Source organism: Leuciscus leuciscus, assembly GCF_965113295.1.
Source record: "Leuciscus leuciscus genome assembly, chromosome: 5".
NCBI classification, from domain to species: Eukaryota; Metazoa; Chordata; class Actinopteri; order Cypriniformes; family Leuciscidae; genus Leuciscus; species Leuciscus leuciscus.
The window spans coordinates 52,350,679-52,375,750 of record NC_138729.1 but is presented as its reverse complement, the minus strand read 5'-3'; the positions used below and the strand labels follow the sequence as shown (position 1 = coordinate 52,375,750).

At 35.5% G+C, this 25,072-nt stretch overlaps 2 protein-coding genes across 23 annotated transcripts in view; one reads left to right on the top strand and one right to left on the bottom strand.

Annotated features, from left to right (window-relative positions):
* ciz1a (cdkn1a interacting zinc finger protein 1a) overlaps nucleotides 1-22,629 on the bottom strand; it is a 41,195-nt gene extending 18,566 nt beyond the window's left edge. For 10 of the 13 annotated variants that reach the window (XR_014206343.1, XR_014206344.1, XR_014206345.1 and 7 more), the window contains exons 1-14: nucleotides 22,493-22,629; nucleotides 18,611-18,825; nucleotides 15,243-15,358; nucleotides 10,642-10,808; nucleotides 9,146-9,248; nucleotides 8,304-8,412; nucleotides 8,039-8,094; nucleotides 6,643-6,719; nucleotides 4,227-4,457; nucleotides 2,757-2,887; nucleotides 2,199-2,292; nucleotides 1,284-1,397; nucleotides 680-793; nucleotides 2-80 (exon numbers count right to left, since the gene is read on the bottom strand). Coding sequence is in view for 4 of the 13 variants with exons in the window: in XM_082171235.1 (XP_082027361.1) it covers nucleotides 2-80; nucleotides 680-793; nucleotides 1,284-1,397; nucleotides 2,199-2,292; nucleotides 2,757-2,887; nucleotides 4,227-4,457; nucleotides 6,643-6,719; nucleotides 8,039-8,094; nucleotides 8,304-8,412; nucleotides 9,146-9,248; nucleotides 10,642-10,808; nucleotides 15,243-15,358; nucleotides 18,611-18,789 (1,570 nt within the window). In the remaining 9 variants the exon portion in view is untranslated. The remainder of the gene's footprint in view (nucleotide 1; nucleotides 81-679; nucleotides 794-1,283; nucleotides 1,398-2,198; nucleotides 2,293-2,756; nucleotides 2,888-4,226; nucleotides 4,458-6,642; nucleotides 6,720-8,038; nucleotides 8,095-8,303; nucleotides 8,413-9,145; nucleotides 9,249-10,641; nucleotides 10,809-15,242; nucleotides 15,359-18,610; nucleotides 18,826-22,492) is intronic. The other 3 variants (XM_082171238.1, XM_082171237.1, XM_082171236.1) reach the window with 3 other exon arrangements.
* Nucleotides 22,630-23,313: 684 nt separating this feature from the next.
* dnm1a (dynamin 1a) overlaps nucleotides 23,314-25,072 on the top strand; it is a gene marked incomplete at its 3' end in the record, with an annotated part of 103,095 nt that continues 101,336 nt past the window's right edge. For all 10 annotated transcript variants that reach the window (XR_014206336.1, XR_014206337.1, XR_014206338.1 and 7 more), the window contains exon 1: nucleotides 23,314-23,679. Coding sequence is in view for 5 of the 10 variants with exons in the window: in XM_082171223.1 (XP_082027349.1) it covers nucleotides 23,519-23,679 (161 nt within the window). The remainder of the gene's footprint in view (nucleotides 23,680-25,072) is intronic.

The following is a 25,072-nucleotide window of genomic DNA, read 5'->3' as shown; positions in this document are numbered from 1 at the left end:
CCATACACTGTGTCAGAGTCAAACTCCTCGTCTTCAGTCAGATCTTCTAGTGTGACCTCCATCTGCGCAGACAGACCCTCCTGGAAGACACACACAACATGTATTCGACTAAATGCAAGGTGATGACAAGAGGCTTGAACGCCTCAATCAATCAATCAAAACTAACTTTATCTGGACAATAAATGTATTCTAGATCTGCTGTAAAGCCCAAACAATCTCTGTTACTGTAATCTCCTGTTATCACTGTAAAGCTGCTGTGAAACACTCTCTATATTGATAAAAGCGCTGTATAAATGAAGGTGACTTGACTAACGCGCTGTTGTAGCTCCGCCCCCTGTGCCGGGAGCAGCAGCTCATTTGCATTTAAAGGGACAGACACAAAAAGGGTGCATTTTTGCTCACCCTCAAAAAGTGACAACTTTAACATGCTATATAAAAATATCTGTGGGGTATTTTGAGCTAAAACTTCACACACACACTCTGGGGACATCAGAGACTTATTTTACATCTGGTGAAAAGGGCATTATACCACCCCTTTAAACACTAAAGAATAATGAACGTGTGAAAAAGCATAATAGGTCCTCTTCAAGTAATATCATAAACTTGCAACTACTCGACTAATGGCTTAAACGAACCAGTTGACTAGCTCTAGAAACCGAATCCAAGAAGAAAGTTTTACCTTCCCGTTTTCCTCTTCCTCCCTCTCGTCGTCACTGCAGTCGCCGTCCTCTTCACCCAGTAACATGGCAGAGTTCAGATGATCCGTGCCATCTTTCCCAGACTCCTTCCACAGCTGCAGCGACACAACAAAACAACATCATTCTGTGTTACAGGTTCAACAGAGTTAGTCTTATACAGCATTCCCACAGTTCCCAGGACTTTCCAGGTCCACTACCCTCAAATTCAAGGACTTAATGTGGGGACACACTTCAAGTGAGAGCAAGGTTACATTGTTACCTTGTAAGATACATTGTTGCAGTTTTACGCGCGTGAACGTCATGGCAACGTACAACACAAAGTACCTCACGTGGGAAACACTTAATGTAACACGTAAATGCGCGTAACTAACGTAAATCGGGCAAGCTAGTGCGCATAGGCCACGAAGTGTTGGTGAATAACACATAAAATGCTGTCAAAATAGCTTTGTATTTTACTGATTTACTTTTATGTTGTACGGTGTCCTTGAGTGCCTTGGAAGGCGCTTATAAATAAAAGGTATTGTTAATATTATTATATTGCACGACACAAAATCAAGCATCATTAGTGGGATTTCTGAATATTACCAGCTCGACGCGTTGCTTATGCTCCTTGGACTGCATGTGCTCCACGAAATCTCTGGACGTCCTGAAGTGCAGCTTACAGACGGTGCAGCTGGTGCTGGGCGAGTGACTGCAGCGCTGCACACACACACACACACACACACACACGGTTAAACCAGGAGTTCATAAGCAAGCAAACAGAAGTGCTCACTACTAGTCATATATGCAATGACAATCTTAGTGATTGCATGCAGGGTTATTATTGTTAAGAAAAAATAAAATTATTAAAAACATTTCTGTGTATTGAAATGAATCTGAAATAAATCAAAATATAAAATTTCGAAAAAATTCGAAATAGCAATATTAATAAAAACCATATAATATGACAAAGGCACATAACGAAATTACTAAAAATTTATATGAAACTAAAAATCTAAAAATAAAATAAATATTATTTGAAAAACTTAAAACTAAATGAAAATTCGAAACGTTGCCATGGCAATAAACTGAAATAAGCTTAAGTAGAAGCACTAAAAATACCTAAAATAGAAATATTTTCAAAAAAAATCGAATAAAATGACAAAAATACATAATGAAATGACAAAAAATTTAACTAAGCTAAAAGTAAAATGAAAACTAAAAATAGGAAGAAACTAATCGAATTAAAGGAATTAAACTAAACAAAAATTAGAAATGTTGTATTGGCAATAAACTGAAATAAGTTGAAGCACTAAAATGATTAACTGGAAATACATAAAAACTGAATTAAGCCTAAATAGAAATATATAAAAAAAACTAATGCACATTAACAAAACTACTAAAAATGTAACTAAAATGAACAAAGTAAAAAAAATTTTTTTACAATTAAAATATGAATAAAACTAAAACTGCGATAATAAGGCTGATTGAAGGCATGAAGTCTGTGTGGGAATAGTTCACCTTGTGCTCCCTGGTCCTGCGATGCTCCATGACGTTGCTGGTGAAGTGAGTCTGGCAGGTGGAGCACCATCTCTGCAGGCCGGGTCTCTTCTCACTGGAACGGGTCAGGCAATGTGAAGCATGTGTGAAAATCAATGATGTATTTGCTCTCTAAGATACAGAGACCTAGGGCTGGGGCAATATATCAAGGCATCGCGATTCGTGGATCGATTCCAATTTTTTCCGAATGCATCGCAAATCAATTGAGCTTAGTTTTTAACAGCAGATCTAGGCTAGTTTTTAACAGCATGACGCGAGATTAATGTAATCAGCCCAGTGGTAAATACCCTTGTAATTCGCTCCAACCTTTTTGAACTTTATGATTGATTATTTTATAGAAAGTGGTGTGTGTAAGGCATTGGAAGCCAGCAGATTACATCCGTTTCTAGAGCACACACTTCTTCTGCTGTTAAAAACTAAACTCAGAATCGATTTGAGAGAGAATCGTGATGCATCGATGTATTGTCCCAGCCCTACAGACACCACATGATGTAGAAGTTAAGCGTAAATGAAACTCACCCGTCTTTGCGCGCTCCTTGCAGGGACTCCTGGACTCGCGGCAGAAGCGTGACGAGACACGCGTTACTCATGTGCTGGATCTCCATCATCTTCTGCTGGTGCGTCAGTCCGTTCATATGGCTCTGGAAATTCTGCGCACACAAGATTTCAACTAATGAATATCACAAAATATTTTTTTCTGTATGTCTTTGTAAAGCGCTTTGAGATGCAACTTTTAAAGGCGCTAAATAAAATAAAGTTTATTATTATTATATTATTAACTATGAACCATCACCCTGCATAGTAATAATTAGGGATGCACTGCTATGAAAATTTTGGCCGATACCGATAACCGATAATTCTTTATATTTGAAAGCCGATAACCGATATATCGGCCGATAAATCTAAATTCAAGTTTTTATATAATTTTTGAGAGCCTGATTACAAAAACAAAAGTCTCACCATTAAAATCCATGTCCCAAACACACAATTATAATGATGTTCTTCTCATGATAATTTTATGTAGCCGATATGACAGACTTGTGCTGCACATTTTGTAATAATCATTTTCTTACTTGGGGCCGGTTTCACAAAGCTATTTTAGACCGGTCTTAGACAAGTGTGTTAGACAAGTCTATAATGTGCTCATAGTCTAGTCTAATGCAAGTTAGACTGTTTCACAAAAATAAAGACTGACTTAATTTAGACCAAAAAAATTAGACACCTTACCCCCAGGCTAACTTACCCCCAGGCTAACTTACCCCCAGGCTAACTTACCCCCAGACACCTTACCCCCAGGCTAACTTACCCCCAGACACCTTACCCCCAGGCTAACTTAGATCTAAGACTCTGTTACCGTGGCAACCAGCAGTAACAATCAGTTACATTACAAACAGCCAAAAGAAAAGGGAAAATGGCTCATAATTTAAACATTTCTTCTTGTTACTACATTCTCCGCTAAATTTCCCAAGTAAAATGTCCTTGTAACTGTTATACTCCTCCAACACACACATATGTTCCGCTGGGGTAAACTGCACTGAGCGGGTGAACGCGCTTACTCGATCCGCCATGTTTTTTGTTTTGAAAAGAGTCTTATTTTACCCAGAATGCATTGCAGTGTAGTCCTACTTAAGATAGTCAGAGTCTTAAGTGCTTTGTGCAACGGTCTGATTTAGATGTCTATCTGAAGTCTGACTATCTACTATATCTAAGCCACAGTCAAAGTCTATCTTTGTGAAACCGGCCCTTGGTGTTTCTGTCTTGTTTTCCAGCACGATATCTAAACATTCTTAAATCAAGATGCATTTACTGGAGAAGCAAAACGACGAAAAGAAAGATGAACATGGAAAGAAGCATCATAGGTCTTAATTAAGGCAATTTACTTTAGAAAAAGTTGATATTTTCTTCTCTAGTTTTTATGTTATGTTGTTCTTATAGGTAGAATGAGCTGATTTTTTGATATTATCACGAATGCTTCTTCGTACTACATACTTGCTGGTTATGGCAAGTGATGTTGCAAATGTAGCAGAAGAACTTGTTGGAGGTCTCCAGCCCTTCGTCATTTCCCTCCTCGTGAGCGCTAGTCTCTTTGACCTCCTCGTGAGCGCTAGTCTCCTTGACCTCCTCGACCTCTGGCACTGAATCGGAGACGATGGCGTCATCTGGACCGTCACTGTTCTGCTGTTCCACTCCTTTATCTGGAGCTTCTGTATGTTCGACCTGCTGAGGAATATCAAACAAAAAGACATTATTATTGGGGATGCGCCGATATGAAAATGTTAGCCGGTACCGATAACCGATAATTCGTTATATTTAAAACCCGATAACCGATATATTGGCCGATAAATCTAAATCCAAATTTTTATATCATTTTTGAGAGCCTGATTACAAAAACAAAAGTTTTATCCATGTCCCAAACACACAATTATAATGTTCTCATGATAGTTTTATCATGCGCATCTGAAGTGTCTCAGCTGAAGGAAATAATACATTATTTATCGGCTTTAACAAAATTTCTTATCTGACCGATAACATCAAAAATAAACATATATCGGCTGATACTGATATGGTGGCCGATATATCATGCATCCCTAATTTTTATACTATCTGATGAAAATATGAGTGCTTCTTTTCTAGATAAGACTTCCCACATCTGCTTCATCACTGAATGAATCTTCATTTTTGAACGAATCGATTGAATTAATGATTTTAATCATTTTTAATGATTTTAATGATTAATGATGTCATGACACTTGTCACCAACACTGGTGGTTTTAGTGTAATTTTATTTGACATTTTTATTTGCCAAATTGTGGGACATAATACATAATTTATCACAAAGTAATTATGAACAGATGCAAAAACGGCAGAACCAGCAAAATATTAATAACCGATTATGTTGTAGTCAATTTATGATTTTTCCTGTTTTTTTTGGCATAGTAAAATAAAACCTGTAGCTGTATTTATTTATTTTTTTGCCAAATAATTTAGATTAGTTTAATGTTTTGTTCTTGCCTCATTTTTTAAACATTAAAAAAAATATATATATATATTTTCCTCATATTTTGATGGTTTAATTGAGATTGTACTGTCATTCAAAACAAATATCCCCAAATATTATATAACAATTTCCATTATTTCACATTTCAATATTTTTGTCAAAAGTTTATATTTAAAGCATCAATCTCATTATTTATGCATTTGTTACCTCAGAATAAATGCATTCATGTCCCTCTGAGCAATACATGCATTGAAATGCCACTTCAGATGCAGCTTTTGTGCCACTTGTGCAGTTCAAAGATGGATTTTGTTGATACTGATTCCATTTTATTGGTACCAGCCCTATAGTGTCTTGATTATTCGAATTAAATTTGATTAAATATACATGCATTTAATTTAAGATTAGAAAAAAGTGGCCTTATAAAAGGTAAAATAAAAAAATACAAATATTTAAAATTAGTAACTAACTATTAGGAACAGTAATAGTGATGCTAACCCTAACTAACCACTAAAAATCCTTTAGTATGGCGTTAATTAGGTTTGGGAATCGAAAAAAATCGAATCCTTGAGGTCAGGAATTGGATACTTGTTCTAAAATTAATATTTCGATTCCTCTTAATGATTCCTTTGTGTGCATTTTAATTTGACTTTAAACCATTCAAGTGCAAGACGACCCGTGCACTGTTTTCAGTGCTGAGGGCGTGTGTGACTATATTGTGCAGCTCTTAAAGTGACAGCAGCCTAATATTCCTGCTCTATAATAACACTAATATTCCTGCTGTCGTCTCTATAATAACACTAATATTCCTGCTGTCGTCTCTATAATAACACTAATATTCCTGCTCTATAATAACACTAATATTCCTGCTCTATAATAACACTAATATTCCTGCTGTCGTCTCTATAATAACACTAATCAAACAAAAGACAAAGAGCAAAATCACTCGCTTTTTTAGACTGAAAAACTTTTCTAACTATATTTGTAATGTATATTGTATTTATAAAGTGCAGTGTTATTTTACATTTGATTAGTTTGTGCACCTGCATCTTAAAACACTGTTTATTTCAAACATATCTTTGGTCCAGTTGTATTTATTTGTTGTGATTGCTAATTTTATTTATTTATTCTTTTTTTATTACTGAGTGCTTACTTGTCTTTAATAATGCTTGAAATTATATGAGTTAGGCATGATTTTTGTTTATGGTATTCAGCTACAATTAAATGTTTTGCAATAAGACTTAAAATAAATGTGAATGATATCCAAGTTTTTAGTTTTTTTTTAACCTTTTTGGTAAAAATTCAAACAATACCCAACCCTAGTGCTGATTTCGTCCACATAGACACACATCTCCATAATGATCTCTATGGGAAGAGCATCCGGGGTCACACAGAGATGATGGTACCAACCTTGGCCACTTGACTCTGTTCATCGGCTTCAGCGGCGACCGGCCCGTCGACACTGCCTCCCTCCTGCAGTGTGCAGTCTGAAACACATCACACACACACACACACACACATTCATATCAGGATTTCACACACACTGATAACACACAATCAGAAGTTCATCCGTCTAGAAGAGTTTTTCCACCTCAGAAACACAACATGTACGCAGAGACAAGAGAAAATGCTGCGTGACCCGACAATCATAATGTTGTTTATTAATAGTGTTAATAAAACTATAATAGAATCTCAATAATACAAAAATAACACTGGTCACGCCTGGTTAGGACATTCTGCAGGACAATTCTACAGAATTATCAAATAACACTTTTTGTTTACAGGAGAATAGGTTCAGTTGTAAACTTTAATGTAATAGTATTTTCACACATTTAGAAAGAAATAATTTTGTAGTTGACACCAGGCCATAGATGATATACATGTTGATTGATATACATGAGTGCTTCTTTTCTAGATATGAATACACACATCTGCCTAGTTACTGAATGAATCTGCATTTTTTAATGAATCGATTGAGTGAATGATTCAATAACTCATTCATAAAGACAAACAACTTGCATCGTTTCTGAACGAATCGGCCATTTTTGACAAATTGCTTGAATGAATGATTCAATGACTCACATTAACAGACTTGTCACCACCTACTGGTGATTTTAGTATCATTACAAAAAAAATAGTTAAAATATTATATTAGGGTTTCTGCAAGTTTCTTCAAATTAAATGTAATGCTTTTTAATGCCATTTTTATTTTATTTTTAATGCCATTTTTATTTTATTTTTAAAGCCATTTTTATTTTATTTTTAATGCCTTTTTTTTATTTTTATGCCATACATGATCCATGACTAACAACAGATATTATATATATATTTGTGCTGTCAATCGATTTAAAAAAGTAACTATTTAAAAAAAAAAAATCTGTGATTAATCGCAATTAAAAACACTTACATTTTTGTAGGTTTATATCTAGTTTATATATTTTATAGTGTAATAATTTCACAGTTAATTAATGTTAATTAACCTAATTAATGTAGAAAAAGCATACAGTATATTTTAAATACTTGTCTAATGGCATCTTTTTTATGAATGAAGGTCGGTCTCACTGATACTAATACAAATAATGATGTCTGGATAAATATTGTTGATATTATACAATTTTCTTCAAAACTATATCTACATTTTTAATGCCTGTAGGATTAAAATGTAATGCTTTTTAATGCTATTTATATACAATATTTCTATATGCAGCAGTGGCCAAAAGTGATGTCCAGCCAATTCATGTTGAAAATACCCAGACTATCCCTCAACACAGTGATGATGATGATTACAGGAGAAATCCTCCCTTACCTGCAGGATCTGGGCTCTTGTATTCAGTGTTTTGAGCTAAATCTGTCTCCTCTGACCTGCACCAGAACAGAAAACACATCATAAAAATACATCAAATACATATAAACAAAGGATTAAATCAGCCTGTATGATCTTATATTCTTGATGATTAAGATTAAGACATCAATTATTTCCACTGAGGTGCACTGATGAATCATTCTCGATTAGACCAGAAATGAATTTGGAAAGTAAAGTGTGATTTCATGACTTTTTATAACAAACTCACAGATTTGAAGTCACGGACTCGTCAGTTTTGTGTTTTTTGGCCGCTGGTTCATCAGGCGGTTCTGAAGACTCGTGACACCCTGGATCGGCCACGGCAGCAGCTTCATCTGCTGTTCACATCAAAGCACAGATCAGAGATGGATCACATGACTGATCACATGACCTTCATATATGACCTCAACATATTTTTTGTTAGGGTTGAACAAAAAAATACATTAAAAATCTCTGTATTTTTGGGCTGAATGGTGATATACAATATATATCTCGGTATTGTCTACTTTTTATTAATTCGGATAAAAAGAAGCCAAACTTTTTTTTTTCTTAAAAAATTAATTTAGAATTATTATTATTATTTTTTCTGAAAAAATCTCTTCTGCTCATCAAGCATGCATTTATTTGATCGAAAATACTGTAAAAATTGTGAAATATTATTATAATGTTAAAATAACTATTTTGTATGTGAATATCTAGTAAAGTGTAATTTATTCCTGTGATCAAAGCTGAATTTTCAGCATCATTACTCCAGTCTTCAGTGTCACATGATCCTTCAGAAATCACTCTAATATGATGATTTGATGATCAAGAAACATTTATGATTATTATCAGTGTTGAAAACAGTTCATATTTTTGTGGCCAAACTTTTTGAACAGTATAATGTATAAAAGGGAAACTATGCTGCTAATTATTATTTTTCAGAAAACACATGTTTTGTAGAATTTGTAAAAATATTACCCCCTTTTTTTGTGATGATTGCATGATTTCTGTATACATTTTGTTCATGCACAACATTTTTGACAGCAAATAGACAGAGAGCTGGTAACAATATATTTGTCCTCCAAATACCTCTGCTACTGCTGCTGCTGCTGGCTTCTGATTGGCTGTTGCTGCTTCCCGCTGGTTTCTGCTCAATCTCCCTCTTTCTGTCTGGCTGACGTGCCTGAAACTCCTGTGGATGTTCAGATAGACACAGATTTACCAAATATAACACGATTTTAACAAATATGTAATTTATTTGTTAAAAATGTATCTATGCGTGTCAGAAAAATATACTTAAATAACTATTTAAGTGATGAAGTTCAAATCCTAATCACTAATACAACTGCATGAAAAAACTGTATTTTAGTTGTGATGTGCTTTTGTCAATCAATTAATTAATTATCTCAATTAATAATCATCTGCGATATTTACCCGCTGGTTATTAATCCTAAAAGTGCTTTATTTATTTATTATTTGACATTTGCGTTATCTGGCATTGGTAACAAGCCTCTACGAGCTTTCATGCGTGCAGTTGCCAGATTTAAGAGTTTAAATCCTGTAATCAGAGGTTTTCTCTTCAATAAATACAGTTCTTGCCCAGTTTTTTTATTTAATGGGACAGTTCATCCAAAAATGAAAGTTTTTCATAATTTACTCGCCCTCATGTTTTTCCAAGCCTGTGCGAGTTTCTTACTTTCGTTGAACATAAAAGATGATATTTCATAAGAATGCTTATAACCAAACATTTGACGAGCCCCATCGACTCCCATAGTATGGAAAAAAAACAACTAAATGTGACATTCTTCAATATCTTTTGTGTTCAGCAGAAGAAAGAAACTCATACAGGTTTGAAACCACATGAGGGCGAGTGAATAATGAATATTCAGAGTAAACGATGACTTGAGTTTCATTTTTGGGTGAACTGTCCCTTTAAAAGTAACTTCTTGTTGTTCCATATATGTGACCCTGGACCACAAAACCAGTCTCGAGTCGCACGGGTATATCTGTGGCAATATCCAACAATACATTCTATGGGTCAAAATGATCGATTTTTCTTTTATGCCAAAAATCATGAGGATATTTAGTAAAGATCATGTTCCATGAAGATATTTTGTAAATTTCCTACCGTAAATATATAAAACATGTATTTGTGTGAGTGAATGCTGCACAATCGCCAACATAAATGAACAACTTTAAAGGAGATTTTCTCAATGTTTCGATTTGTTTGCATCCTCAGATTCCAGATTTACAATAGTTGTATCTCGACCAAATATCGTCCTATCCTAACAAACCACACATCAATGGAAAGATTATTTATTCAGCTTTCAGATGATGTATAAATCTCAATTTCAGAATTGTGACCCATGTGACTGGTTTTGTGGTCCATGGTCACATATGTTGTTCCATTCATAATGTAAAGATTGGTAATTTATATGATAAACTAGATGGAAAGTAGATGAGATAAACAATGCAAATTGATGTTCTCTTGATTTACGCTAAAGTGAAAGTGCAATAATTCTGATGAAATGTAAAAACTTGTCATGATCAGTTTAATCATGATGGCGCAGCTCTAGCCCACTTACATTGTTGAAATAGCGCGCGTGTGGATTGAAATGTCGTGGGAATCCCATGTGTGGAGTTTTGATGGCGACTCCCATTGGAACGGGCCCGAGGAGAGACGCTCTGGATCCGGGACTGAAGAACTGAGGGAACTGTTGTCCACCCATCGCAAAGCCACGCATGCTTCCTGCTTCACACAGGAGAGAAATCAATCAGCACGTCACCAATCACAACACCACGACCAACTAGTGCTGGCCGGTTAGCGGTTCATACCGAATACAGGTGTTTATTTTTGATATGATATGAATTTTTAATATAGCGCAATACCGATTTAACTCGATTTAAGAGTTTTCCCATAGGGATTTTTAAAAAGTCTTTGTAAAAGCGTTATAAGCCATGAACAAAGCCAATCAGCGATTAGGTGAATCAAAACACTACAAACTTTGATTTGAAGCAAAATAGTATTGAAGCATAACAAATGTATTCCTCATGGTTAGTTCATGTTAGTTAACCCTCTGAGGTCGGCAAACGCGCCCCCGCGTTTTGCTGGATTTTCTTCACATTGTAGTACAATAAACTTAAATTACTCCGTCATTTATGGTTATACAGAAAAAAGAAATATAAAAAAAGAATCTGTGATATTTCTACTTTTGTATGTGTCCACTTACAATCAAATCAAAACATTGTGCTTTTGTAAAATAAAGAAAATAAACAGGGTGTGCGTTCTGCCTCTCCGTCGCGGTGAACTTTTTTTTCTTGAGCACGTCTATAAACTGAATCAAAACTCAGCGAATACTTCTCACACATTTATGAGCCATATACCTTTATACACATTTAAGTGTGTACTTTTAAATGATCGGATTCAAACTGAAAATAAATATTCTCTGTTTAAGTCATTTGTATAAAACCAACAGGATGTCCAGTATCTCAAACGCTTGCTAATTACTTTTAATTCGGCCACGCCCACTCGCGCAAAAGAGATTCACATGCAAATCTCCACATGGGACGCGAACGCCCTCGTTACCTCAAACACAAAACACCAAAACACTTCACAAGTCTCTGCTTTTCGTCGAGTTTGAGCTTACATTGGATTTACCTCAGAAGAAGAAGAACGCGATTTGAAGACAAGAAAGATGTAAGGTAAGAAATTCTTACTTATTAGTTTATGGTATTGTTGCATAAACTTCACATTGCAGTTGAACTGTTGCTAGATATATGGTGAATATTATACTATTTAGACCCGTGTTTACTGTTAAATACTGTTTGTGGATATCTGCTCAAACATAGATATGTATAACCATAATGTTTAATATTTTGGAGCGCGATGGCGTTTGAATGTATCATATTTTGGAGCGCGCTGTGGGTTTGAATGTATCATATTTTGGAGCGCGCTGTGGGTTTGAATGTATCATATTTTGGAGCGCGCTGTGGGTTTGAATGTATCATATTTTGGAGCGCGCTGTGGGTTTGAATGTATCATATTTTGGAGCGCGCTGTGGGTTTGAATGTATCATATTTTGGAGCGCGATCCCGTTTGAATGTATCATATTTTGGAGCGCGATCCCGTTTGAATGTATCATATTTTGGAGCGCGCTGTGGGTTTGAATGTATCATATTTTGGAGCGCGCTGTGCGTTTGAATGTATCATATTTTGGGGCGATTGCGTTTGAAAGGAAAAATGCACCAAACATTAGGCTTTATGTTTTTACTATTATCTCATTTCATATCATCATAATGAATGGAAACATTTGAAGTAACATATGATAATCAATATATTTTTCTCTAGCATTGTTACTGAAATCTTTTGGAAGATTTATAGGCTGCTATAGGTTATTGTTATAATTATTTTATGCAGTACTGCACATAGCTTATGCCTACAAGGCACAACAAACATGCTGTTCATTATATTATATATTGTTGGAAACATTTGTGTGTGTGTGTGTGTATTCTGTGAATTTTAAAAAGCAATTTTAACCAGAAAAATCTCAAATGTATTCCCAAAATCGTGCAGGCCTAGTTTCTCTTGATACCAGTATGTTCACTTTTTTTCTTTTCTTTCAGGGACCAGATGCAACTGAGTCCTGCTGACTTCAACATTCACATGAGTCTCTGTACATGAACATGGTAAAGTGAAAATCAAACACCTTGGAAATGAAAGGTATGTACAATGTTTTTAGGAATGGCACAAAGGTCTCTGTCTTTGGATCATTGTTTTCAATGTGCTCTTTTGTCATTTGTTGTGTATTTTTGGATTATGTTGTGTTGTAAATAAATCCAAACAATCTAAAAGCCATTCTTTTTTAAATCTCCTCATTCTTTGTGCAAGGTTGCTCTGAATGACAGGGCCTGATCGCTCCTAATAGGGCAGTTAGGGGAGTGTCTTTGTCTTTCTCAGGTGTGAAAAGCTTACATATTCATGAGATGATCACGCCTCTTCGCATATGGCTCTTCACACAAAACACGTTTTAGAAATTTTAAATCAATATATTGTCTTATCTGAATGAGCAGTCAGGGTGATTTTCACATAGTTTTGGAGCAAATATTCTAGGCTATGTCATACAATTTTCAAAAGTCTTGTGAAGAAATAATCAGTATGGGTTTCATGGCCTTATTTCAGTGACAATTTTTTTTGGTATTATCACAAACCACGCATAAATGTCATTATCTCAAAACTACAAACTTTTACATACATGCTGCTGATATATTATTGTAGCAGAGTTTGTGCTAAATACAGTGTAATAAGACTTTAGCCATGAAAATGTCACTAGTAACAGAAATAAGCACAAATGTCAGAGCATGTCAGAACACCTCCAGGGCCAGAAAACAGCTCAGACCTCAGAGGGTTAATACATTAACTAATGAACCTTATTGTTAAGTGTTTACCAAAATGTTCTATGTAATATAACATTATGAACATCAGTGCAAAATTATACATTTTAATGGGTCAGAAAGAGTTGCTTAACTTTCAGAAAATATTGATAATTGGGATGTATGATATATCGGCCACCGTATCGGTATCAGCCGACATATGATCATTTTTAATGTTATAATTGGTTTCAATTTCAATATACTTTTAAAAATAATTTATTTCTGTGATGCAAAACTGATTTTTCAGCATCATTACTCCAGTCTTCAGTGTCACATGTGACATCCAGTCTATAACATGATCCTTTAGAAATCATGTGTTGGACACAGTTCTGCTGCCTAATATATTTGATGAATAAAAGGTTAAAAAGAACTGCATTTTTTCAAAATAAAAAAATATTTTCTAATAATATAAATCTTCTTTACTATCACTTTTTTTTAATCAATTTAACACATCCTTGCTGAATAAAAGTATTGATTTATTTCAAAAAAAGAAAGAAAAAAATTACTGACCCCAAATGACTGACCAGTAGTGTATATTGCTGTTACAAAAGATTTCTATTTTTAAACATTTGCTTATTTTTTTATTTTTTTACTTTTTATTCATCAAAGTATCACAGGTTATGAAAAAATATTAAGCAGCAGAACTGTTTCCAACTTTGATAATGAATCATCATATCAGAATGATTTCTAAAGGATCATGTGATAGACTGGAGTAATGATCCTGAAAATTCAGCTTTGCATCACAGAAATAAATGATAATTTAAAGTATAATAAATTGAAAACCAATTATTTTAAATTGTAATAATATATCACAATATTAAAAAATGTTCTGTATTTTTTATCAAATAAATGCAGGCTTGCACATCAGTTACATTTTTATTAACTCACAAATGCAACCAAAATATATAACATGAACGTTTAATTAAGCTCTTTGAAAATTGCAGAAGAGGTAATTTGCAAGTACTCCGTTCTTGTTCATTTTCATAAATCATGTTTTTTTATTATTATTGTGCATTCCAAGTAATATCAATCAAACTGCAGCTGGGTTGTTTTGATTAATAATAATAATAACTTAAAAAATACAGGTAAATTACAAAATTAAAGTTAATTGAAAGTATGCTTTAATATGTTAAAAGTTTTTTTTTTTTTTGCAGAGCAGATACATTAACATTTCATCTTTCTGAGTCAAACAAAACCAAGTAATTGCTATGATAAATAATACAACACTCGGTTAATCTTTGTAACGTTAATCTCCTCAGCTGACATAGACGCCTGTCAAACTTTGTTGTTGTGATTAACGTACACGCAGTACAGAGAGCTTTTCCCTCGCCACTAAACGAGCTGCTTTAGTAAGGGTCCGTGAAAATGTTTCAGCTTTTATTTTCCTTTTACGCCCGAAGAAGATATCACGGGTTCATCAAGTTCATTGAAATTATCCATCCTCGATCACTTTTAGTCAGCTTTGACCAAACTCCTCTTAGCCAGCGCGTCTTTACAAAGTGACATCTGACCTGAATACTGCGCGCTGAGTCGGACTTATCGTGTTGTGTTCACCAACAAGGGTGCGACGACTGCTTGTCTGTTTCTGCTGTAAAACATGAACTCGCGATGCCTTGACAGCGGACAATACCGGCTTTTGTGAAAAAACTTGTTTATGGTTCAGTCAGTCTTGTCAGGCGTCTTAAGGGACTACATGTGTCTTAATATAGTGCTTGCTATATCAGGATGACATGGTAAAGCATGTGGCTCAGCTTACCCTGCATCTGTTGCATGAGCAGAGCCCCTTGCAGCATGGGATTGTGTCCGATGATGGTCTGAGTGGCGGAGCAGAGGTTCACCATACGAGCAGACGGAGGAGCCGGAGCCATAGACCTGTTTAACCACAACACAAACACAACACATAAACTCACTGATTTTACCGTGTCCTGCTACATATGCTTACCATAGTAATAACAGTAACTTATGCATAATCACATGCAACTAACCCTCAACCAAACCCTAATCCTACCCTAACCCTATAGTAAGTACATGTAGTAGTTGATTAATATTACTCAGTACTTAAATATATAATTACACTGTAACAATGACACCTTAAAATAAAGTGTAACCAACTCAGGCATATTTCTTAGTTCAATGTAAAAAGCATTATTATAAAAAAAATAAGGTTCATTAGTCAACATTAACTAATAATGAACTGCACATATACAGCATATTATACTAATACATTATTAAAATCTTGTTAACATTAAAACATGAACAGCTGGATTTTTATTAACTACAGTAACAAATGTATTCCTCATGGTTATTTCATGTTAGTTACATTAACTAATGAACTTTATTGTTAAGTGTTACCAAAATGTTTATGAATATTATACATTTTAATGGGTCAGAAAGAGTTGCTTAACCTTCAGAAAATATTGTTCATTGGGATGTACGCTATATCGGCCACTGTAACGGTATCAGCCGATATTCATGATACATTTTTAATGAATAATTGGCCTGATATATTGAAGCCGATAAATAATGAATTTAAAGGATTAGTTCACTTTAAAAAAAAATGTTTGCTGATAATTTACTTGATTTACCCGATGTCATCCAAGATATCCATGTCTTTCTTTCTTCAGTTGAAAAGAGGTTTTTGAGGAAAACATTCCAGGATTTTTCTACACAGAATGGACTTCAATGGCAACCAACTATCCCAGTGTTCACAGAAGGTTCAAATGTCCGTCTCAATGCAGCTTCAAAGTCTCGACACGATCCCAGCCGAGAGATAAGAGTCTTATCTAGGCAAACGATCGTTCATTTTCTAAAAATCAAATATAAATATATACTTTTTAACCACTAATGCTCGTCGTGTACCATCTCTGAGATGCGCCACGCATTGCGTCATCACGTTAGAAAGGTCAAGCGTCACGTCATCTAAGTTATTTGTCTTTGTACTCCGGTTCAGAAAGGAAGGGAAGGGCGAAAAATTCCATCTCATTTTCTCCTCTGACTTCAAAATCGTCCGACATCTTTGTTTTAATTTATTACTAAATGACCGATCGTTTCGCTGGATAAGACTCTTATTTCTTGGCTGGGATCGTGTCGAGACTTTGAAGCTGCATTGAGACGGACATTTGAACCTTTTTTGGACATTGGTATAGTTGGTTGCCATTGAAGTCCATTCTGTGTAGAAAAATCCTGGAATGTTTTCCTCAAAAACCTCTTTTCGACTGAAGGAGGAAAGACATGGATATCTTGGATGACATCGGGGTGAGGAAATTATCAGCAAAATCTTTTTTGAAAGTTAACTAATCCTTTAAGTCCATTGAAACTATTAGTTATTGAAACTAAATACAATGTTTGTAATATCTTTTTTTCTTTGAAGAGCAAGACAAAATATTTAAAAGCACATTTTAACTATTTTATGCAATGGTGAAAAATTGTCAAAATAAATGGGAAAAAATGCGCAAAGCCACGTTTGGTATTTGGTATTCGGACAAGAACATTAAACTTCCGTTTGTTTTTCACCAAACCCCATCATAAACCCCCAGAACACTTGAAATATATGACACGTGTCACATGGGATCATTCTGTGATTCTTCGGTGTCTTTTCATTATTAAAGCTTGATGCCGGTCGCTTTTCAGAGAGAAAGAAGGGCGTAATACATTAGAACGACAGCAGGGTGAGTAAATCATGACTTGATTTTCATTTTAGGGTGAACTATCCCTTTAAGAAGAGGGACCTCTGAATCATCACATAGTTTGGGAAATTATGTCTCACAGAAAGCTTTCAAATTATTGATTTGGTCTGCATTCCTTTACTCACTGAACGTCACGCTTTAGTGGTTAAACATCTGTGGGAATTATAAACTATGTGCAACACCTGCAATCCCGTGCCGGAATTCAGGACCTGTAATAACATAACATCGAATGATTCTCTCGATAAAGACTATGAGATTTGTACTGCATTCATGAAAAGTGTCAAGAAAGTAATACAAAAATGCAACAATATGTATTGTGTATAGATCACCCAAAATAAAAATGACTGTGCGAGGAGTTTTAGTGTCAGTACTACATTAAACTACTATATAATGTTGAAGTTAATGTATAATAATGCAATGGGGGAATATTTATTGGATCCTAATGATGCCAAATGTCCGATGTTACCAGTTAAAAGTGGCCTAGATTATTTTAAGTAGATCTAGTCAGTGAAAGAGTGCAATATTCGTTTAAAATAATTCAGTATTTTCAGCTTCAGAATCATGAATATTGTTATTCTGGCGTCTCTATTGTCCTGTGCTTTGGGTTTCAGCACCAAGTCCAAGACTATTCATTTAGACACACAATCTAATACCAAATTTACCTTTAACCAAATGTCTTGGGAGTATCGCAATAATATGGTATCGTGAGTTCAGTTTGGTGATATGTATCGAATCGTGACATGAGGGCATCGTTACACCCCTAGAAAGCAGTCATGTTGCTGTGAGAGAGCCAGATGACTGATTCTGTGTGCATTCCTTTACTCACTCAACCTACACGCTAGTGCATAAACGTTTGAGGGAATATCCTGCATTATAAGCGCGGGAACCTGCAGGAAAATATGTGTGACACCCGCAATCCCGTGCCGAAATTCAGGACCTGTTATAGCATAAAATCAAATTATTGACTATGGTCGATAAAAAAATGGAAGCATATGGGAAGCAATATTCAATTTGAAATGTAATGTGCACAATGACAATGCATTAGTGTATTTAAATTTACATTTACACATTGAATTTTGCAACATTCATTGCGGGACATTTAATGAAAATACAATTAAGGAAAAATAACATTTAAATGATCATTTTGCTACAGTTTTTGCTTGAACATGTTAAAACATGTCTAATCATTTCTGTAATACATTTTCATTTTGCAACTTATAAAGCGTTAAAATATGCATTCAATTTACATATTAAAACTATGAAATGGCAAATGTGAATTATATAATATTTTCCTTTTTATTTTGCACCAAACGTTGCACAAATGTAAATTTAAATACAGAAATGCATTGCCATTTTGCATATTACATTTCAAATTGAATATTGCTTCCCATATGCTTCCATTAAACACGACTCTGAGATGTGCATTTGTGAAGCGCACCGTGCCGTCTGGTGGTGGTGTGAGATGTGATGTGCGGGTGGAGGCTGTGGAGGTGGAGGCGGTGGAGGAGGAGGTGGAGGAGTCTGATGCTGAAACAGCTGTTGGAGCTGACGCAGATGTTGCTGAAACTGATGCTGCTGTTGCTGCTGCTGCTGCTGGTGCTGATGAGGGTTAAACATTCTCCTGACGTCTGCTCACAGATTCACCACTTCAGTCTGGGGAAAACAGAGATGAGTTACTACATGTGTGACCCTGGACCACAGAACCAGTCACGAGTTGCACGGGTATATCTGTGGCAATAGCCAACTATACATTCTATTAGGGGTGGCACGGTTCACAAAACCCACGGTTCGGTTCGTATCACGGTTTTAGGGTCACGGTTTTCGGTTCTGTACGGTTCTTGTTGTTGTTTTTTCTTTTAATCTTTAACACTCCAAAAATTTACTTCAGCATATGATATATAGCTGAATTATCTAATTATTAATTAATTAATTTCATAAATGGGGTGTGTTTGCAAAACGCAGCTTCTCATTTCCCGTGGGCTGTGTCGGACAGTTATTTGTCACCACTTTTTGCCAGGGTTGATATTATGTCCCAGCACGGATGTACCAATACAAATAAATAAAACATTTCCAGTTAACTAGCAAAGTATTCGTTTCGTTCGTTTGTTAAATAAGAAGCAATCTAGCGCTGAAATGTGTTTTTTTTAATCAAGTGATCAAAGTGCTCGTTGCCGTTGCGATCAGTGGCGCTGATACAGTGTTCTCGTGGCTCGCGCACACACCGCAGCGGCCGCACATTCTTCACTCAGACGCGCGCTTCAGTCCGTTGAGGAGACTCTAGGCTACTCTATTCGTTCCGATGAAATCACAAAACAAAATTCATACAAATCTGTCCCTGCTTGATATACAACCGCTGATAAACATAATCGGTTTTGATGAAAAAGAAAAATATATACGAGTGCAGATTAGAACTCAGAACCTTTGACACGCTTGGCAAGTTCTGCCACTGGACCATTAAAGTACATACCGGTACGTGGAACAGTCGATCTATGTAGCCTATTTATTCACGTGAAAAAAACAACATATAGCCTAGTGGAGTTGATCTCATTAAATGTCTAAGTAAACCCAGTGTACTATTTAAATCGATTGCTGGACATTGTAATGTTATTCTACATTTGTCTGATTTATGATTTAGCATTGTATTAGCAGTAGCACGGGCACAAGGCTACATTGCGCATGCGTCGAACCGTGCGAACCGCGCGACGCACACACGCACCGAACCGAGACAAGCGAACCGAACGGTTCGGATGTTTTTTCATGTACCGTGCCACCCCTACATTCTATGGGTCAAAATTATCAGTTTTTCTTTTATGCTGAAAATCATTAGGATATTCAGTAAAGATCATGTTCCATGAAGATATTTTGTACATTTCCTACCGTAAATATATAAAACATGTATTTGTGTGAGTGAATGCTGCACAATCGCCAACATAAATGAACAACTTTAAAGGAGATTTTCTCAATTGTTTCGATTTTTTTGCATCCTCAGATTCCAGATTTACAATAGTTGTATCTCGACCAAATATTGTCCTATCCTAACAAACCACACATCAATGGAAAGCTTATTTAAAATTGACCCATGTGACTTGTTTTGTGGTCCAGGGTCACATATTAGGGGTGGGCGATATGGCAAAAATATAAAATCACGATTCTTTTTCATGTTGGTTTTACTATTTTGCAAGTGACTGAGCATTACAGCCAAACTAATGTCCCTATTTTAAAAACAAAGCCTTAGGTAATGAAATACAAAAGAATGGCAGACATTTAAGCCAAAGTGGCGAAGATAAAAATCTATGTCATTATTTTCTTTGTTATTAAAAATGAAGAACAAAGCACATATGCATGCATATATTTAAGAAAAATGTTTTATTTATATAAAAAATTATATTTATATAGAATATAAATTATGCATACATATATATACAATATACATGCACATATTTCTTAAATAAATACATGCATATGTGTGTACTTATATATACACAAAATAATTATACACAGCACACACACACACACACACACACACACACACACACACACACACACACACACACACACACACACACACACACACTTTTATTTTGGATGCAATTAATTGTTGCCCAGCACAAATACAAATATATATACATACATATATATATATATATAAATATAAATCTGCTGTTTGGATTAAAATAGGCAAATGTTTAAGAGTTTATGATTGGATCATTATTGCAGTGATTATTATGTTGAGCATGTTATATGTTTGGCATCAGTTCTTCTAACCCTAACTGATGGAGTGTGTAGCTTTTCATTTCTTAAACAACCATATAAGAAGAAACATCATCCATATTCCAGGATGACAATGTCAAGATTCATCAGGCTCAGATTGTGAAAGAATAGTTGGGAAAAGCATGAAGAATCATTTTCACACATGAATCTGCTCCTCTGAGTCCAGAGCTTAAATTCATTCAAAAATTAGGGATGCACGATATATATCGGGACATATAAGTTCATTTTTGATTTCATCATTATTGGCCTGATTAGAACATGTGGCTGATATAATAAAGCCAATAAATAATGTATTATTTCCTTCAGCTGAGACACTTCAGATGCGCACTGTTCAACATGATGGTTATGAATTGCTTGAAATATGATTGGAATCATTTTCAAACAAGAAATACAGTTCATTCATATACAGCGCAACACAAATCTGTCATATCGGCTATAATGAGAACATCATCATAATTGTGTGCTTGAGACATGGATTTTAATGGTGAGATTTTTGTTTTTATAATCAGGCTCTCAAAAAGGATTGAAAGACTTTTAGATTTCAGCTTATATATATCAGCTATCAAATATAAAGAATTATTGGTTATCGGTATCGGACAAAATGTTCATATCGGTGCATCAATACCAAAAACTCATGATCCTCTTGATGCATTTTTGGTGAAGATCTTGTATTGGCAAGAGTCGAGTAACTTTGAAAAATATTTTTTTAGTATATGATGTAAAAGTGTAAGCCCTTAAAGGCAGAATATAAAATAATATAATTATAAAATGGACGCAAGGGAGTCCGTGGAAAAATCTAGAGGAAAACGGTTAAGAAAATGTAAAAATAAATAAATAATGAGATTAAAATAAGTCAATAAATTAGATTAAAATAACTAAGTTAATAAAAATGTGCTTAAAATATTAGTTATTTATTAATTAAATAGATTAAAATAAATTAATGAATGAATACAAATATTAGTTAGTTATTAGGCTATTAAATAAATTTAATCAGAATTAAAATAAATAAATAATACATTTAACAGTGCATTACAATAGTGAGTAGAACAATATAATAACGTAGCTTAATAGAAGCTAGTTTTAGATTTATAACATTAATTTTTCAGCGTGTAATGTGGGCATTTATAAAAGATAATTGGCTTTTAAATGTTGGGATGGACATGAGGAGGATCATATCTGGGATTCTGTGGATTCCTCTAAAGCTGACGAATGAGCGAACAAACAAACAATGAATCAAGACAAAACACAACAACAGCTCGACAGTCCGGCAGTGTCTCAAACCCTCGCTCCCTACACAGACAGCAGCTTTAGAGCATCTCAGGAGCACTTAAGGGGATCAAACAATCGCAATTATGCCTTAAGATGTTGTCTAGATAGGTGACTCACCAGGGTTTAGGACACAGCCATAATCTTTATCTGTGTGCTATATGCTAAAGCGCTAGCTGTCACAAACACGACAACATCAGCGACCACCCACAAGCCTCTCTCGTAATATTGATATTTTGAACCTTGGTGTCCACTTATCTGCAGAATTAAAGCTAGTACTCACCAATTTTGCTGCAGGGAATATGGGTTTAATAGAGGAGAAATGAGCGACAGCTTGTTGAAAGTTCCTCTGTCACATTAGCGCCGTGCTAACACTCGCACACCGCCGGTCTCAGCGCGACAGTGACGGCAGCGCTTCACACAGCGACCCCTGCAGGACTGGAGGACACACTGGTGCATTACACTGAGGACCTGCACATTCAGACATGACGGATCCAAGACACATTTGATTCATTTTATTCAGGTTATTGCACCAGTCTGGAGAACATTTTGTTCATTTTACTTGTTTACTATATAAACTAAATTGGTTAATTGTATGGGTTTCTTTATTTATTGGGTGTATGTGGATTGAAGTTTAATATAATAATACATTTTATTTATAGGCACCTTACATGACACTCAAGGACAGCTTACAAACACAATAAAACAATCAACAATAATCAAATACTCATTATTTAATACTCATACTATACAAATACTCATATATAACACAAGTTTGTGCATGTTTACAAAGCAAAGTGTTTTTCAGGGAATAAGAGATAGACAGACAGACAGACAGACAGACAGACAGATAGATAGATAGATAGATAGATAGATAGATAGATAGATAGATAGATAGATGGATAGATGGATAGATGGATGGATGGATGGATGGATAGATAGATAGACAGATAGATGGATAAATAGATAGAGGGATGGATGGATACATATGGATGGATGGATAGATAAACCAATCACAGGATTGAAAAATTGTTTTAACTTTAACAAGCGCGCCCACTAGTGAGAGAACACGGTCCTGCATCTCGTGCCCGCGCGCGCGCTCACTGAGAGAAAAGCAGCTCATCATCATCTCAGAAGGACTGCAGACACTAACACACACACACAGATAAAGAGAGAGAGACAGAATAACTCAATGCCGAAATAAGACCCGTCCTGAAAGCGTGATCGCGCGCGAGAGATAGATACAGATACAGAATAAATCAATGCCGAAATTCACTTGAAACACATTCATTCATTGCCGGTCATCGCGATGGGGAACCGGGGGATGGAGGATCTGATTCCTCTGGTCAACCGAATGCAAGATGCGTTCTCCGCCATCGGTCAGAACGCGAACCTGGACCTGCCGCAGATCGCGGTGGTGGGCGGACAAAGCGCAGGGAAAAGCTCCGTGCTCGAGAACTTCGTGGGGAAGTAAGTCGTTCATGCATTATAATCATATGCAACACCTAATAACATACAATAATAAAGCAGTATCAATCTTATATTCCAGCTCAGTCATGCATCAATGATATGCAAAGGTCATTGTGAGGATGATAACCTTTAAGTGTTATTGAGGCATGATGGAGGATCATACAATCACCAGCCATTTTCACAACAACACGTCTAAATCTAGTTACATAATCCCCCTCAATAGTCATTTAAAGTGTATTCTTCAATATGCATTAGTGCATCATCATCATTAGTGAAATCTGTGATGATGATGATGATGATGATGATAATAATAATAATGCACAAGCTCAGAAGCCATAATAGAAATACTGTGTGAAAGATGGATGCTGATGCAGATTCACCTTTGTGTTGCTGGAGAGTCAACCTGCACAAGGCAGATCATAATGAGCTGAGATTATGCATAAGCAATTAAACATAACGATTATCTGCCCTTTTATTATGGAGACATTCTCTAATGTTGCACAGCACTGTTTCAATATAAAAACAGAAAACATTTAATTTCATGCATGCAACAACAACAAAATCCTCATTAGCAGTGTTTGCTAGCTAATTAAACCTCTTAAAGAGTGTTTGCGCTCCAGACATGAACGATTCCTCAAATCTACTTATAAGTGTTCAGATGCACCATTTTCACCTGCTGGACCAGAAACAGGTGGAAAAAAAACCTACAGATACATATTAAATGCCTGAGTCACATCCCGACGATCAGAGATGTGACATCCTAGCAACACCCTAGCAACCTAGAACATCTTAGCAACGCCCTAGCAACCACCCACAACATTCAAGCATCATGGTGGTGTTTTAGTTAATGTAAAATGTCTCATCATGGAGCACAAACTCAGAAAACAGGTGGAAAAAAAACCTACAGATACACATTAAAGGCCCGAGTCACATCTAGATATCCAGACGATCAGAGATGTGACACCCTAGAAACACCCTAGCAACCTAGAACATCTTAGCAACGCCCTAGCAACCACCCACAACATTCAAGCTTCATGGTGGTGTTTTAGCTGATGTAAAATGTCTAATCATGGAGCACAAACTCAGAAAACAGTCATATTTATACAAACAGGCTCTGTTTCTGAGGATATATTGGTGATTGACAGGTTTTAATCAACATTAGCATTGCTCAGAATTGGCAGCCCTCACATCACATAATATCAACACTGAAATAAATTTGTTGCACTGACTTGACTGGCAGTGTTTTTGGACTGTATATTAAATCTGGAGGGGGAATATTTTTGGTTGTGTGTGTGTGTGTGTGTGTGTGTGTGTATCTTAGTCTTACGCTGCATGATTCAGCAACTCTTGCTGCTGACGGAGGTCGTGTGTGAGGCACTGATGCTCTCAGAGA